This window comes from Mya arenaria, chromosome 8 (assembly GCF_026914265.1).
Source record: "Mya arenaria isolate MELC-2E11 chromosome 8, ASM2691426v1".
NCBI lineage: Eukaryota > Metazoa > Mollusca > Bivalvia > Myida > Myidae > Mya > Mya arenaria.
The window spans coordinates 1,470,955-1,489,893 of record NC_069129.1 but is presented as its reverse complement, the minus strand read 5'-3'; the positions used below and the strand labels follow the sequence as shown (position 1 = coordinate 1,489,893).

At 35.5% G+C, this 18,939-nt stretch overlaps 1 protein-coding gene across 1 annotated transcript; it reads left to right on the top strand.

Annotated features, from left to right (window-relative positions):
• The first annotated feature begins 7,753 nt into the window (after positions 1-7,753).
• Positions 7,754-18,939, top strand: LOC128242935 (nose resistant to fluoxetine protein 6-like). Its single transcript, XM_052960386.1, has 15 exons — positions 7,754-7,910; positions 8,748-8,923; positions 9,098-9,185; positions 9,794-9,865; positions 13,173-13,427; positions 13,894-14,061; positions 14,538-14,634; positions 15,232-15,330; positions 15,670-15,838; positions 16,810-16,889; positions 17,228-17,350; positions 17,648-17,771; positions 18,205-18,391; positions 18,529-18,671; positions 18,820-18,939. Exons 1-15 carry the CDS (start codon positions 7,754-7,756, stop codon positions 18,937-18,939), a joined length of 2,058 nt encoding a protein of 685 aa, XP_052816346.1.

The window sequence follows — 18,939 nt, the reverse complement described above, 5'->3', positions numbered from 1 at the left end:
CCCGTTTGTGGATTGTGTTCGTTATGGTTTGGTATGTAGGCTATCTTTATAAAGGATCCAATGTCCTCAATAATGACTGAATACCAGGGTTGGTAGACGTTTCCAAATATGGACAAATTCTGCGGTACTGTCAGATGATTGCATTTGTTGTGGTTTTGCGCCAATCATAATTATTCTCATCACTATTCTAGTATCCTTAACATGCGATAAAAGGTAACTTTTACTAAAGTATTTAGTTATTCAAACGAACATTGGATATTGGGTTATTTTAACTTAAGTGCCTAATGATTAAAACAGTATAAAGGAACAACCGAGAGCCAAGACAAGGTTAAGAATCATTGACATGTTCTCTCCAGGGTCTGTATTTGTAAAACAATCATAAACTCATCCTTAATTTCTTATACCTGTAGTTACGCAAGAGATAGAATATAAGCTATTTTCATCAACTCATAATAATTTACCAATTAATTATTTGATACAGTCTAGTTTGCTAAGCATCACAGAATTTTGTTATATCAATTATCGTATCAAGGGTCTAACGAAATACTACAGTGCATCTTCTTCTGGTGAAGATAATAACACTGAAAATTTTCAAGGCGTACTTTATATTTTTGTTTTGGTGCACTTAAACGTTTGCTATCTTGGTGAAGACAACAGCCTGACTTTTGTGTTTGATTATGCTTCAATCAGAACACGGTCACTTCAAACTGAACTGATACTCCTACCCAAAATTTCAATGAGAAGAACATTCCTTGGCCTCAGGGCTCATTCTAATTCTAATTCAAACAACTATGACACTTGATAATTATTTTTTAGGTTTCAGATTCGCGTTTATTTTTGATACGCTAGATTTTATAACCCTACGCAAAGTTTTGAAATCACATGTTAGATACGAAATTCAAAAGTTCGAAATCTAGATGAATAAGAATGACTAAATATTTGTTTAGGTTTTAAACGGAATACGTTTAGTACGTGTCATGCTGATAACAGTTCAAACCAGCCCGGTATTTTCAATCAGACATCTTGATCTAAACTAGCATGTGTGTGAAGCACAGCAGCATTATAAGGCAGCAACCTGTTACGCTGCTTGCAGCATGGTTGCTACCTTTTTAGTATATATTTACTATAAACTACTTAAAATACTCACTGTATGCGTTTCAACTATTTATATGAATAAAAATAGGGGTGAAAAGAAATGAGATTTTTACTGTTTCAGCTTTTTCGGAAATTTTTTAATCACGGCAGGTTGTTTTTCAACCAATGCAATCATTTTCTTGTGAAAGGCCAAAAGTTCTTCGTACAGGGGCAATGGGACAATACCAACTGAAGTAATCTTTATTCGCATCTAATTGTACAGTGTCTGGCATATTTTAACTATGATTAATATGTATGATAAATGTATAAAATCTCATGAGCACGAACTGATTAGAGGGTTCGTTTAAGGGGACCATAACGAAAAGTGCAGGGGTGAACTATGCCATAGGCCCTACAATATCAGCTAATGAGATCGCTGGAGCTTTTGTCATGAATACTCGAAAATATAACCCGAAAACTCGACTGAGACGACGTTATCGAAAAGAGTAATGTTGAACAAGCATCGCTTTATGCGCTCTTAAAGCTCATGTTCTAGGCATTGACACGTTCGCTTTAAACAGTCATGGTTATTGTCGCTATACTTGGCAATTAGAATAACTTCAACCGGCATTTGTTTTTGAAAAACTCTGGTCTTAGCACATTGAGCACATGGACATTCCTTTATGCATCGCTAAGCACACACCATGCAAAAACCATAACAGTGGAAAATTAAACATAATGTCGGTTAAAAACATTTAAATCATTAGTAAATTATGTTTTTTAAGTTCTCTTTAATTTAAAGAGTTGAAATTTGGTAAAAACTACCAAAAGAGAGGGAAGAAAACGCATTGAAATATATATATATATATAACTGAATTCCATGCGTATGCAGAGATCTATTCAGCGTTTCAGTGGAGAACACAGGAGATTGATTAACAACGGTAGGCAGACAACAGGTTTGAAGCCTTGGCGCGGATTTAAAATTGAGGATGTGTATCAACGAAGGGTACACAGGGGCGACATTTAGGGTGGAATAAGCGGTATGGAGAGTAAACATTGCTTAATTGGAGCGGAACAGATGGGTTTTCTATAGATGCCCAGTTAAGGGAATGTTTGGCATGATAATCCCCTGCTGTGCATCTCCTGGTTATTGCGCTTGTGTCACAGTAGGGACAATTTCCTATGTATTTGTTTACTGGCTAAGGGTGGTTTAGGGTTGACTTTTTTCAAGTAGATTACCTCATTGTCTCACTTATACATATAAACAATGCCCAAAGCTAATGTTTTAGTTAATTCAACAGATTGGAAATAATTTAGAAACAAATAAGAGTGAAAAGTGTTGTTGTTGAGTATCCAAACTGTTTACCTTTTGTTCAATATTTATGCGAACAGATACAGAAACAAGCTCAGTAGCAAATTTTTTAAACATAAATCCGGTTTAATGGCACTGGGTAAACGTCAAAGACTGGGTCATGTGAAAACAAGTCAAACACCGTTTATTCACTCATACCATAAACATGGCAAATGAGGTCAGTTACAAAACATATATTCATGGCGTCAGCTATATTGTTAAATTCAAACTACATTCATATGGTATCCAATACGGGTATCGGATAATAATTCACATGAAATCAGAAAACATGACTGACAAATCACAATTAATAAGATTATATCAATAGTATAAGTATTAACTTTGAATCGCTTGTACATAGTGAAGAGTCTCTAATAGTTGTATGGCTAGTTTGGAGTCATATATTCAACATCTCAATATGAAATAAACATACAGTTGATTTCAATTATGATAAATAGTAACTGTTTTGATTGTTGTTGATTTTCCCTCTTTCTTTCTTTTTATTTTTCATTTTTGGGGAGGGGATGGATTTGTTTACTTACAGAACATAGTAATCCAATTGTTATTTGCAATTATAGTGTCCAAAATAACATAATAATCTTTGGAAATCCTTAGAACATGCAGAGATCTGCCTCGTTAAAAATGAAATTTCAATACACTTAAAATATAAGTTTATATACATAAACGTGGAATCAATAAGGAATCAACTTATGAAATCTAATTTGACTTCAGTTATTTCGATCGATTTAACTTTGTCTGAAACTAATCAGCAAGCAAAATTTATCAAAATGCACTAGTTCATAACCGTAAAACAGCCGAAAATAACGCCGAATCCTTCATATATGTTGCTGCTAGCAGCTTGCTGTTATGCTGCGGTCTTGCTAACATCACGCACATTTAAACAGATTTAAAATGAAACACGCAATAGCTTCACGGTCTAAATGAATGATCACACAAACTATTTACAAATCATGCAACGTTGTAATGAAATAACTTATAAATATTTGGCATACATCTATTTTCATAGAAAACCGTGACACTGGACTTATATTGGTAAAGTTTTTATATACGTGTTTATTTGTGTTCAACTGGTTACTTTAAACAGTAAATATTTTACATAGGTTGTGGAGAAAGTAATGATAACTTTAACGAAGTCATTCTGGGCTGGTATTCAATGGTATTCACTAGACATACGAACAAGGCCCATTTGGTGAGATCTACGCTGACATTGTAAATAATATTAGGTTTGTAGGAAAATAGTGAACATACAGAATGTATACATGGTCAGAGCTACCCTGGTCCTTAAACGTGCATCACTGTAGACAACTGTGTCACGGGACCACATTTAACGTCCTTTCCGGAATACTATTAATATTTTTAGTGGTGCGGCGTGGAATCGAACACCTACAATCACTATTTTGACAGTCAATAATGTTACCATTCAGCCGCGGATCCGCTGACTTGGTACACTGAACGTCGCGTTGATATACCTCAGATCAGACGAGTCCATTATTTACATGGATGAAATGGCACGGGAGGTTAACTTTAATCCTAAATCTCATTAACACACTCCCTTACATCAAATACTCATATGACAATAATTTTCACATAAATTTTTTACTACAACACAATTTTAATGGCTTTTACATCTTCATGTTTTATTAACTTTCTCACGGCTGGCATTAATTGAACGCTGATAATTCTGCGACTCAGTGTTAACGCTAATCTCTGTGAGATGCATATATGCGTTAAGTCATGTATAAGATATCAATGCCAGTTGTTACCCATTTTGATAATTATTTCAATGTTGTTGAAAAGGGCGACCCGAGAGATGTTCTTCATTGGGGAATATTGATTCTTATCTACCGTTAGTTGTTTTAACCAGACTATATAACATTATTGTTATCATTTTATACAGAAGATATGGTACTCTTTTTTTCTCCTTTTAACCTTAAAACTTGCCAAGCCTTGTAAAAGGCGTTTAATGACGAAGAAAATAAATCCAACATGTGGGGACCAAAGTTTTAATCTATGGCAAACACTAAAGCCACAAATTTACTGTAATCCAATAGTAGAATAACTTGAATTGTCTCAAAAACTTATTTCTCAACACGCGAATTTTTATGGATTTACTGATATTAAATTATAAATACCTAATAATTTTCAGTGAGTTTATCTAGTTGATATTTAGATTAGTTCTTCATTCCGGATCTGAAGTTTTGGGTATGCATCTAGCCGCGGAATAAAATAAATACTCGGATTTGAACAGTCAACGAAACTAACCGCTTGATATGGCGACCTTAGAAACTTCTTATCTTTCGCTTGCAGCAAAAATGTCACTGTTGTAAATGCGACAACTGATATCTTATATGCAGTAGTAGACTTACAAACATGTTGCTGATGGCATTTCCAATCATTTGTGTTGCGATACCATCGGACGATAAATTGTGTCAGAGACATACGTATTCTCGTATTATTCTGCTTTAATACCTTTGTAATATTCAATGAGTTCGGGCATCTTATTAACATTGGTTAAAAACAGGGTGAAGCTAATGACGGAGCATTGTGAATGTTTTCTCCAGGTTTTTAAACGAAATCCTCCACACGAAGGAGCAAAAATGTAACACTCGTATTCAAAATCAATATGTACTCATGTATAACAAACATAAATGTTAAGTGATAAACCTTTAACTTCTTACTACATAATGCCTACATGAAAAATAGTTCTAACTGATAACAATATTGTAACCGTGTATTAACTAGATAAAAACTTTAAAAAATATTAAAAGTTTCATGAGGTAGAAATAACCTGTTTTCTGCACCTTTCCTTCACAGTTAACTCGGTATCCTTCATGAGAACTATTGTTTTCGCCATTTCTTCATCCATTTTGATATAATACATCAATTGTATTAACTGTGGTAATACTGATTTGGAAGTAAGAGTGCATCTTTAAATATGGCACATTTTCGAATTGCGAAAGTGTTTTACTTTTTTCGCATTGTTTTTCAAGAGATGTTGCATTTTTACAGGTTCAACCTTTCGCAAATATGGCAGAGCAGACATCACCACAATAAATAAGCAATGTCTGTAAAAAAAAAATGAAACTTATTCTCTTTTATGCAAATATTGTGGAATTCAAGTGCGCTTTCAAATGTTCTTGTGTGCGTGTGTTATTCAATACAGAACTATGAGGTATATTTATAGTTTAGTGTTTGATTCAAATTCATTGAAATCTTAAGGGAATCACGCTGGATAAATTCTATAATGTATTTTCAACATCTAATTAATCATTACTCTTAAAAGATATGATTGATTTATGAATACTATTGATATTTACCTAATTATACCAACGTACCAGAAACAATAATAAGCGATGGCTAGCTGGAAACCAGTTTCAAATTAAGCGGGAAAACGTACGATACTGTCGCTTGGAAGTACATTACTTATGTCAGTAGATCATGAGTAGCGTTATTGACGTCTCTTCATTACGTAACTAATTGACGTCTCTTCATTACGTAACTACTAAACATTTGCAATACTGATCCATATATTTAACAGTTGCCATAAACTCATTACAAGGAAACGGTGTTGGAAATACGTTGATTCACTTTTCCTTTTCTTATACAATTTATCAGTTATAAGAACCAATTTAATGTGACCTTTGTAATGCATATGATCTTAAAAGAAATTGATAAGTTAATTCATTTACAAGCTTATTGTTCGAGCTGCTCCGTTAGGGCAAACCTTGTGTTATTTACACTGGTCAAATGTTCAGGCTTTCGTCTCCGCCCAAAACATCGCCGAGCCTATTCTAATTAAATCATGTAAAATTGCAATTAATACATCATCAAGAAAATGACAGGTGCCAAATATCCATTAAGAGGTTAATTGGCATTTTAGTTTGGTTTTTAGAAGCTCGCGCATGCGTGGCGGATAATTTAGGGGCATTGTGCACAACACTCTAGGAAAGTGACGACTTTTGGAGTCTTAATTGCTGAGAAGACCAAATATAAGCACATATTAATTCGCCAGCAAAATGTGTAATATTATTTTAAAATGGGTTCAATGGGTTACTGTCAATCCGTTAATCATATCGATTTTACGTACCCTCAAGGAATCAGACCCACAAATAATAAACCTCTTAGAAATGTCCATTTACATTTATGTTTAACAATGAGGCCGGATAAACCTATTCAATATGTTTATCGTATTAAAAGTATATGATGGCTGATTACAAAAATGTAAAATTAATTACCAATAAACCATACAGATAACTTTTTACAGTGTTCTTGCATGTTTACGGATCCTTAAAATCCTCGCTTTAAACACATCTTCGTCATCATATTTATGAAAGTCGGCGATATGAGCAGTTCAAAACAATCTAGTTGTCTTCTTTACACGGTTTGACACACATTATTAAACCGAATAATTGGCTTTGATGTAGGGATGCACATATCAAGAACTGCTCATAAAAGCAATATTTATGCGAAAAGCAAGTCACACTGAGTACTGGATAAAAAACGTAATAAGCGTCTATATCTATATCATATCCAAAAATGTTACTTAATTCATTATTAATAGAAATTGTTTGTGTATATGGTTGATACACAATACCATTGTCAACAGTTCCAGTGTTTAACATGTTTTGTTGACTTTATGTCGATAAGAGGTACCTTTATTATTGCAAGAAGGGTATTCTTTTTAATATTTGATTTATTTTTATAACATTTTTTTAACGAAAACCTTTTAAGCACTTAACTTAATTTGACCTATATTCAGGATATCTATAGTGAACGTTATTTCAAAATCATTTCATTTCTTATCGCGCGGAATACCACTATCTTGAACATTTAAACTTTATTCAATACTTTAAAGCAAACTAACTTAAATCACTTTTAAAATTTCGCAATATTAGTAAGTAGTTCACTCAAATTTTATCTACCAACCCCGGTATTTAGGCAAAGGCTAAGATACCAGGGTATCACGACCACTTACCATGGTCTGACAGGCCATACTAACATAACCTCTAACCATTGAATGAAAATAGGCAAATGATTGATGGTGGCATAAAAATGAGACCAACGTATATTATTGTACTGGTGCTTTGCACATTTTGTTTAAGAACACATGCAGAACAAAACAACACTGCACAAACTGGGTTTCAAAATGTGATTTCGGAGTTATTAAAAAACATTGGTTCTCCCATAAAAAACTCAACCAATCGTGACTCTTCCAACATTGATTTAGAATCACTTTTCACTAACGGCAAGGGGTCCAATGTTTTTGGCCCAATTATAAAAGCTGTTTCTGGATTTGTATTTCCGGGGATGAATATAGATGATAATTCACCGTTGGACCTATCGGCGTTGACGTCGTTGGCTTCGTCCTTGACGCTACAGAGTATGGGTGTGTCTCCAGGCTGTAGTAACGACTTGTTGCTATTACTGAGAGGACTGATGGATAGAGACGCCTGGGCTTTGACAGGTAACAGGCTTGGATGAAGAACATGCTTTGTTGCCTGTTAGCACACACAGTGTGTGTACACCACGTGATACATTACGTCATATATGCTACGTCGGAAGGTAACATTTTGCTTAAAATGAAGACTTAAATCAAAGATAACTTTTCTTTTACAACACCATTTTAAATCAAACAAATGGCAGTCTATGCCGCTTGAAAAGCCCCGTATTTGTTTTATTACCGAAATTTGATAAGGTCATTAGTTTCATCAAACACTTCGACAAACCTGTTTCCAAAATAATGTCTTGACAGTGCTCCGTCAGACGGCCGTATTTTGAAAAGATTTGTCGAAGAGTTTTAAGAAACTAAACTCTCAATCAAACTCTGGTAAAAGACCGAAGGCAGGGCTCCGTAAGCGGCGTAGACTGTGCTGTGTTTCATTTAAAATGGTGAAGGAATAGTGATGTTTTCTTTGTCTTCTAAAGTCTTTTTTCAAATTAAAATATTGCATTCCGACGTAGCATTTATGACGCAATTTATCACGTGGTATACACACACTGCAAACTATTCATGAAATACCTCTATTTTCAGGCGAAGAGGGCCCTTAACCTTTTTGTAAACAAACACCATCAATATAATATAGACATTACTACCATAAAATGATTGATTAATTTAACTTCGATTCAACTTGAAAAGTCGTTACTAGCAAGTGTCAATTGGTTCAATGTTATCATTACAGATAAAATAAATTACAAACTAATCTTTTAATTAAAGAAATGCATCTAAACTAAACATTCTCTGAAATTGCCGTATTAACGATAACATCCTGTGTGTTACTACAAACTAATCAATTATTGTCAGTCTTGGACGCGTTTGGAAAGCCTGACAGCGGTATTAAGCAGGGCCGGTTCTGGTTTCCGGGGGGATATGATGAATGCCTGGGCGTAGACGCTGATGTGTACAACAACGCGACGGACACGATGGACAAATACACAGGCAAATACTGCCGTCTAGAACTCCCCACTGGATTACCCATGGTTATAAGTCGACATTTATATATTTTATTACTAGTATTTAGTTAATCTCATTGTTTACTACACTATTGCGAACATTATAAACATAAGATCAATGAGCTAAAATAATGCTCAAAATCGGGCAGGTTTCACCTACAAGTTAAGCATAAATATTGGGAAGATTCACATTTATTACAGGCGTTGGGGGTCGAGAGCGTTATTCGTGTTGGCTTGTGTGTGTCAAGCAGGTGTAACGTAGCCGACCTCAATACTCTTGTTGAAGCTGGTAGGTGCTTGCTTTGAACTATATTATTATTTAATACTACAGTACATTAATTACACGTTTCATGCACATTCTAAATGGATGTAAGCGTGCATTGGGGCTGCAGTTTGGGGGAGTTAATAATCAGCATTGATGATGGTTTGCGTCTTCTTCTTTTTAGTTATACCGTTATCACTTGGGGTATAGGGATATATGTGTTCTGTGATCTGTAGTACAAGCGGGTAGTCAATTATGTAGAAATTGTATTTCAATGTCATAGTGAGATGCAATAGGCAGCACAGATACATACCGTGCTGTATGCAGGATATAGGCTATCTATGATATGTAAATAATTGTTTACTCATTCTTTTTATAAAACAACGCCCATAATTGACTGACTAATGTATAGCCGAATGGTAGGACGAAATGGACATATTGTAGACGATAAAACAAGCATGCAGAGCAGTTCTTTCAATACTTTCGAAAAGTTCATTTTAACCTTGTTTTATCGTGTTGTTTAATACAAGTAATTTATGGTATCGGATGATACTTCACAGCAGTTTTGCAAACCTAACATAGATTTGTACTTTTGTGTTGCCTTGTTTGTACTTCTGTTGTCATTTTCATTTTAGTACAAGAAAACTTGTTCAATGGGACAACACAATCAGAGATTGAAGCAGTGTGTGATGAGCCTATGCAGCTCGGTGCGGATGCCATTGGGTGCATGTAAGAATCCAAAAACCCTTATACGAATACAAAAAAAATATCGAACAAAACTGTTGAAGTTGCACGTCCTTCTTACGGTGTCTAGTGTGCCTTTTAAAAATAGAATAGTTAAATATTTTGCCGTCATGTGAAGGGCTTGTCACCGTTGGAACCATTGTATTTTTGGTATAAGTTTGTTTGATAAAGGTAATAATCACATGTGACAGGCACCTGATTTCGTCATTATCGTTATTTAAGCTGATTGTTGAAAATGATACATTCAATTGAAAGCTGTCAAATCAAATCGCTATTTAAATTAAAGACTTAAACGAGTGCGCGATTGAGGTCAAAATTGCAAGGCATTTATTAAAATTGAAAGTATAAATATTTCAACATCAAACATTCGATTCGGATAAATAAGCGTTGTATTAATGGAAATCAAAACGGAAGGGATGATATTTCAAGCTACATTTTGAAATGTATGCGCAAAGGTTGCATGTCAGTCAGTATTAAACGTGTTTCAGTGTGAAATTTTCCGTCGTTCTCAGGCCAGCCGCTCCATTGCATTTTCTGTGTCGAGTATGCACATTTTGTATGATAAAAAACTGTAACTTCCATAAAATGTTTTTCTTGTAGCTTAGTCTTTCACCTTTCTGACCGTGTCCGATGAATAAGACGTTGTCGATTATATAAAGGAAAACTTTACGTTATTTAGGGAAATGTGGCTTAGGTGACTTCTGAACATGTTCACCTTGTATATAAGATATACGTATAATGAAGGTTTGCATGTTATACTATTAGAATTGTATTTAATTGTCATATTATTACTTTTTAATCAAAATCAAATGACTTAAGGGCAATGTTTTAGTGTCCAAGCTATGTGCCAATGACCTGTGTAGCTTACCTTGTATCATTGACTTGTCCATATAGTAAAAATGTTATTATTGGTAAGTAAACATTGAATAAGTGACGTGTTCCTGTAGTTAACATTGCCTTGTACTCCCCATCGTATTATCTGTTTGTCCCTGTAGTATGTATTGTTTTATTGGCTTGTCCCTGTAGTTTTCATTGCCTTGTATTTCCCATTTTTATTGTTTGTTTGTCCCTGTAGTTCCCATTGTAATTTTGCCTCGTCCCTTTCCGTACTATTGTGTGATTGGCTGGTCACTGTAGGTCTAATTGTATAATTGGCTCGTCCCTGTAGTTCTGATTGTATTATTGGCTGGTCCCAGTAGTTACCATTGTATACTTGGCTCCACCCTGTAGTTACCATTGTATTATTGGCTCGCCCCTGTAGTTACCATTGTATAATTGGCTGGACCCTGAAGATACCATTGTATTATTGGCTGGTCCCTGTAGTTACCATTGTATAATTGGCTGGTCCCTGTAGTTACCATTGTATATTTGGCTCGTCCCTGTATATTCCATTCTAGTATTGGCTCGTCCCTGTATTTTCCATTCTAGTATTGGCTCGTCCCTGTAGTTACAATCGTATAATTGGCTCGTCCCTGTAGTTACAATCGTATAATTGGCTCGTCCCTGTAGTTACAATCGTATAATTGGCTCGTCCCTGTAGTTATCATAGTATCATTGGTTCGTCCCTGTTGTTTCCATTGTATTAATGGCCTCGTCAGTGTAGTTCCCATTGCATTATTGACTTTGTCACTGTAGTTCCCTTTGTTGAATTGGGTCGCACCTGTCGGTCCCACTGTATTATTTGTTTTGTCCCTATAGTTATCATTGTATTTTTGGCTGGTCCCTGTAGTTACCAGTGTATCATTGACTTGTCCCTATAATTCCCATTGCATTATTGACATTGGCACTGTAGTTCTTCCCATTGTGTAAGTGGCCTTGTCACTGTAGTTTCATTTGTTTTTATGGGTCATCCCCGTCGGTCCCATTGTATTATTTGCCTTGTCCCTATAGTTCCCATTGTATGTTTTGCCTTGTCACTGTATTTCCCATTGTATATTTCGCCTAATCATTATAGTGCCCATTGTATAATTGGCCTCGTCATTGTAGTTCCCATTGTATGATTGGCCTCGTCATTGTAGTTTCATTTGTATTTTTGGCCTTGTCACTGTAGTTCCCATTACATTATTGGACTTGTCACTGTAGTTCCCATTGTATTATAGGCCTTGTCACTGTAGTTCCCATTGTATTATTGGCCTTGTCCCTATAGTTTCCATTGTATTATTTGCCTTGTCACTGTAGTTCCCATTGTATAATTGGCCTTGTCCCTATAGTTCCCATTGTATCATTGCCCTTATCCCTATAGTTCCCTTTGTATTATTGGCCTTGTCACTGTAGTTCCCATTGTATTATTGGCCTTGTTACTGTAGTTCCCATTGTATTATAGGCCTTGTCACTGTAGTTCCCATTGTATTATTGGCCTTGTCCCTATAGTTCCCATTGTATTATTGGCCTTGTCACTGTAGTCCCCATTGTATTATTGGCCTTGTCACTGTAGTTCCCATTGTATTATTGGCCTTGTCACTGTAGTTCCCATTGTATTATTGGTCTTGTCCCTATAGTTCCCATTGAATTATTGGCCTTGTTACTGTAGTTCCCATTGTATTATTGACCTTGTTACTGTAGTTCCCATTGTATTATTGGCCTTGTTACTGTAGTTCCCATTGTATTATTGGCCTTGTCCCTATAGTTCCCATTGTATCATTGGCCTTGGTACTGTAGTTCCCATTGTATTATTGGCCTTGTCACTGTATTTCCCATTGTATTATTGGCCTTGTCACTGTAGTTCCCATTGTATTATTGGCCTTGTTACTGTAGTTCCCATTGTATTTTTGGCCTTGTCACTGTAGTTCCCATTGTATTATTGGCCTTGTCCCTTTAGTTCCCATTGTCACGCACATGACGTCTTTATGAAAGTAGATAATTGAAATGATGTGCAACATTTACGTATCAATATTACAATTAGCTTATAATCTTAATTGTTTTCTGGAACATAAATAAAAAAATATTTGGTGATTCATGTTTGTATCGATAATTCATACGACTGTTTAGGACAAAGACTATGAATTCAGTCAAAATAAGTCAGGACGAATCCGTGTTTGCTGTGGAAACAATAGTAAATTAAAAGTCATAACCCGTCAGGAAATTGATGCGCCAATGACAATCCTTTAAAGGAAAGAAGTTTAGATGAAATAAATATACCAAAAGAAATCATTTGTTTTGGCATTTTTTATTGATGATTATTTCATTTGTAATAATTTTGTCCGAATGCCTATAATCGCGCGATGCGGCAAATATATCGTATATGTTTCAGATGCTTCCTCGCTGTTTTAGGAGCTTTTATATTGTTTGGCACACTATATGATATTCTGGCTGTCCAAATGAAAGGAAACACAAATGACTGTGACACACAACATACTGTTACCTCGGGCGTTTCCCATGTCAATAAAGCATTTGTGGGAGTAGAAAACGGCACGGTTCTACAAGCCGTAAAGGAGGATAAGCCTCCCGTGTACACAGAAAAGGCCGACAACCATGTGAACACCGAACAAGTTAACGTTGAAACCTTCTCACAAAAACCTGATCAGGGTAGGAAGTTTTGTATTTTATAAACACACCGCTTTTACATTGTTTGTATCCTGACTTTATAATGGGCAGCGGAAAAAGCGCATGGTTCTAAGGGAGAAAATGGCATATTGTATTGCGCTGTGAAGAACTTAAATAAATTGGATTGTTTTACAGAAAAAAATGGAAATTGTGTTAAATTGAATATTTTGGGATACAACAGGCAAACAAGTTCATGTTTCAGTATCTATATTCATTGATTAGGCTTTCTTTTAACAAAACAAATCATATTTGATTATCATAAGCATTAAATGAGTCAAAATGGTGCTAAAATTGGTATCATGCGGGAAGAAAGAGGAACACAAAAGGTCAGGGGGCAGCCCTTCCATGATTGCCGAATCACAATTATTATACATGATTAGAATTAAAGTTGCAAACTCTTTCAAACACACTATCAAATGTCAAAACGTTTACTCTAAATTATTTGTAGGAACGATGGAAAGGATCTTGCTTGCGTTTTCCGTCTACAGCAACGGTGCCAAGATCCTGAATACCGACCAGAGAGAGGGGTCTCTAGGTGCCCTGAATGGTATTCGGTTCCTGAGCATGGCCTGGGTCATCCTTGGACATACTTATTTCTTCGTCATTGGTTTTGATGGTACGTTCAGTGTAATGACACCGTTCGAATATACTCATGTTTAATGCAAACGGAAACGCTTGAATATTATAACCATTTAATCTACAGGCATACTTCTGCGATAGGCAATAATCATGCAGAACCTAACAAATGGTTTAATGTCATTTTTATTGTTGATTTCATGTCGGTAATTTATTGCCTTGAAACAAACATGCAATTAAAACTACATGGACAAGTATATGCAAACACCACAAACAGACCACTCACGCGTCAGACTATCATTACTAATAAATGGGATTACTGTCTTGAAACGGTCAATAAAAAACAAGTTTGCTGGGGGCTTAAGCTAGTTTGTATTGCCATAGGCAGGATGTTTTTCTTATGAAATAACTCGCTATAAAAGCAATGAATATATCAATTTTCAAAATGTGCGTCAAAGCATAAAGTTTTTAACATCATGTAAGTTGCTTATATTTTTATATGTTGATTTATTACAGCGAATTTGTTCACGTATTTCTACGAGCAGCAATCGTATGCTTCTTTCTGTGCCATTATGTACGCAACCGTCTCCGTGGACTCATTCTTCACCCTGAGGTAAGTCAGTTGACTAGGGGCCAATTGTCAATCAAACACATAGGTGACCAAACCATTTGAATATATACATTGAATTAAGAATTGCACAAGGTTGAATTTTAATGAATAACCTGCAGAACAACGCTTAACGACCACGACAAGTTTAAATAACTGCCTTAGCGACAGGTTTTTTTACACGCCGCAGGTTTTCATTCACCAATTGGAAAAAACAATCAAGGGATTAAACGAGGGGTAGTCTTTATTTCCCAGATCATCCCAATCAACCAGAACGTCATGGAGCACTTGAAAATGAGTTCAATTGAAACTAGAAGTTATCTTATTCAAACAATATAACTAATAACGTTCTTTTGTCAAACAATGATTTGATGGGGGGTTTTTACATTACATTTTGTGACAATTTATGGGACTTTTTTTGGTGAATTATGCGGAGCATCAGAGCAAAGATAGTATGAATTTAAGTTAAATCATTGTCATTGTCATATTGTCAGTTGACACGGAGCAATTCTGTGGCTGTGTTTCTAAGTTTTATGACGATTTAAATAGATGTCATTGAAACTGGTAAATCATTAAGTATTTTACTGAAACTTGCTCTTGCAGTGGTGTTCTGGTGGCTTACTTAGCTTTGAGGGAGTTGAAGAAAGTTGGGGGAGGAAGGAAACTCAATTGGCCTATGTTCTACTTTCATAGGTTCTGGAGGTAATCAATAAATATTATTGTGGAATTGATTGCCACTTGCAAGGACAGAAATGATAAGTAATAAAAAGTCTGAAATTGTTATCCCTCGGAAAGAGTTTTTGGTGTGTTTTTTTTAAGCTTTTCACGGATAGTAAAAATATAATGTATCTATGTCAATGCCTCATAGCACCGGCTTGAGCGGTATTCTACTTTCAAAAGCCGTTACGACATTAAATGATTCCAATGGACCAGAGTGTAATGTGTGAACGAAGTAGTTCTTGAAATGTTTATACCATTATACTAAACAAACCCTATAACACAGAGTTACTGATGTTTAAACGCATGCTATTCATACCTCAGACTTACTCCGCCCTACATGCTGGTGTTGATGTTTGGAACGGTACTATCTCCTTACTTGATATCTGGCCCGCTCCGGATACCCGGTGATGTGCCATACATGGGAGAATGTCGGAAAAACTGGTGGATCAACTTGCTCTATGTCAACAACTACGTGAATATGGATCACATGGTAGGTGGAAACCGGAACTAATAGCCAGTCAACAACTATGTCAATATGGACCACATGGTAGGCGGACACTAGGGCATATAACCAGTCAAAACCTTATTAACAAGAATTACATGGTAGGTGGGAATCAGAATAATAATCAGTGATTCATTTAAGGATTGAATTGCGGGGTTGATTATCGGGGTATGAACTCGAGTGGGCTGTTTAAAGTGTGTGAAGTCTGAAAAACTCTACGCGTACTTTGACCAGCCCAATTGCGTTCATATCCTCGATAATGACACCAACCCCGCGATTCATTCCTTATATTTTCACCTCAGGGTTCATTATTCCATTCAAGAAATTACTTCATTTCATCTTAGAAAACCTTTCAGTAATCCTTTCTTACCCATTCTGTAAATACAACGACACGACTGTAACCGGAAACTTTTTTCAAATGACCTCACAAGAACGTGGGAAAAGATCAACCACTTGAAATCACTTTTAAACGTAAAATTAAAACACTTATGGCAACAATACATTTAAATATAATCAATGATAACTTTCCAAAATGCTCATTTATATTTTACGGGACCTGCTGACACAATACAAAAAATAACAAGATCAATAGTTTTCATGTATATTGTTATGCGATGAATTACGATCCAAACATATAAAGATGTTGCGTTCATCGATTGATAAATGCAATTGCAGAAAGGCAGTTCATTTAAGGAATGGAAGTTGTGGTGTGAATACTACGTGAACATCGACCACATGGGATGTGGAAACCAGTAATCAGTCAACAACTGTATCAGCATGGCACTCATTGGACCGGTCATCAACTATGTGAACATCGACCTGATACACAGTGTCAACGAATTTTTTTTTTTTTTTCAATCAATCAAAACTAATTTTACTATTTTCAATGGAGGTTTTAAGATTTATTTCAAAAGCAAAATAGCCTTTTAGTTCTTGATAGTGTGTCTTTATAATTTCAGTGTATGGCGTGGAGCTGGTACCTAGCGAACGACATGCAGTTCTACATCATCAGCCCCTTAATTCTGCTTCCGCTCTTTTAGTACGTACTTGCCTAAACAAATCGTACGCTTAATAAGTAAACTTATGGTACTCTGTTATGTTTTTGGTTTTCCGAGAACAATTTACTTATTATTTTTATGTCACAGACCATCAAACTGCATCTTCGATAGGCGTAAAACAGGCAAGAAAAATGTATTATCTAGAAGAAGAAATAAATGTTATATAGACAATTTGAAAAAAATAAGATACTAGGAACACATAAAAAGTTCTTTTTGTGTTCATAATATTTATTTCGAGCGCATAATTAAATAAAACATTGTTGACATGGCCTAAAAAATTATTGGACTCAGCGATTGCCGATTTTCCTTTATTCCGTAGCAACGTGGTGGCCGGGGTAGTGTCGTGTATCGTATTCCTCTCGGCCACAGTGGCTGCAGGATGGGTTGTCACGTTCAAACACGAGTATCCCGTGCAGAGTTTCCTGCCAAACGTCCCGCCACCGTAAGTATTGCGCTCACATTGGTCATTATATCACCGCCGTTTTAAAAGAAGCAAACCAGCATTTGCGTACGCAGACTATATATACTGTGTTTAGAGTAGAGTCTGATATAAATAATTGGTTTGGTTTGTTTATATAAAAACTGAAAAATGTAAAAAAAAAAAGATTGTCTTGTATTACAGAACTATCAAAATTCAAGAAAATAACTAAGGTTCAAGTTAACTGTGTGCAAAATAAAATATAAATAAAAGCATGGACTTAGTGTAACGCAATGATGTTTTGTTCATTGTGTATTGTAGAAAAGATGGAGACTTTAACGCAAATCTATATGCCCCAAGCTACTCCCGGTTTGGACCTTACATAGTTGGATTATTTGCTGGCTACCTGCTTTATAAGTCAAAAAACAAACTAAGAATCCCAAAGGTAAACTTTTCTTCCGCTTATCAGACTTACATTCTAGAGGGATAGGAGTTTGGATTTTTAAATAGCTGTTTAAAGTAACTGCACATCAGATATAAACATAGAATCGAATAATTATTCAAAATGTACAACAATTTTATTCAAAAGTTTCAATAATTGATGACATAACTGAATACAAACAACAAAAGTAACTCTAATTAACTCTTCTCTGACATTTGAATTGTCAGTAAGATTTAAAAGTGATGTTTTCCAGCCTCGGTATTGCAAATTACAATAAGAAGATAAATGATCATCTTCTGAAATTCCGCCTAGATAATGAAACATAACATCACGAAGATACGCACTGTATTATTATTATTATTATTATTATTATTATTATTATTATTATTATTATTATTATTATTATTATTATTATTATTTATGCACTATTCTACAGAAACTAAATCTATTGCTGTGGTTCTTGAGCCTTGCCACGTTCTGCCTGGTGATATATGGACCATACTCACAGGACGGCAATCATATATTCAGTGTGGACGAATCGTCGGCGTATAACGCCCTGTCTCGCACCGCCTGGGGAGTGGCTCTTGCCTACCTTATAGTTGCATGTTCCACCGGTCACGGAGGTTAGCAGATATAAAGCTTAATCATATTGACTATGCTGAAATAAAATAGAACTTATTTAACGATAAATAAATTCATTACTGGTTATAACGTGAAAACGATTAGAAATTATTTATTTGGGCACTTTTCTGCTCTTCAGGCTGGATAAACGAGTTGTTGTCGTGGCGCGGCTTCATTCCCCTGAGTCGCTTGACCTACTGTGCCTACCTTATACACCCTCTCGTTATGTTGACCTTCTACATGAACAGACGACAGCTCACATACTTCACACAGTTTGAAGTGGTACGTGTACAATATTTCACATAAACAGCAATATTTTAATATTTATCGTAAATGTATTTTTGTATTCTGATTTAATCGAATGTGTGATGTTTATCTGATATATGAACATATCGTATTGCATATTTTGCTGTTGTCGTATACATTCCAGATATACCTGTTCCTTGGTCACATGACTATTACATATGGTCTCAGTTTCATCGTGTCACTTGTGTTCGAGGCGCCCATGATGGGACTGGAGAAAGCTATCCTCAGGAAGGGTGGAAAATAG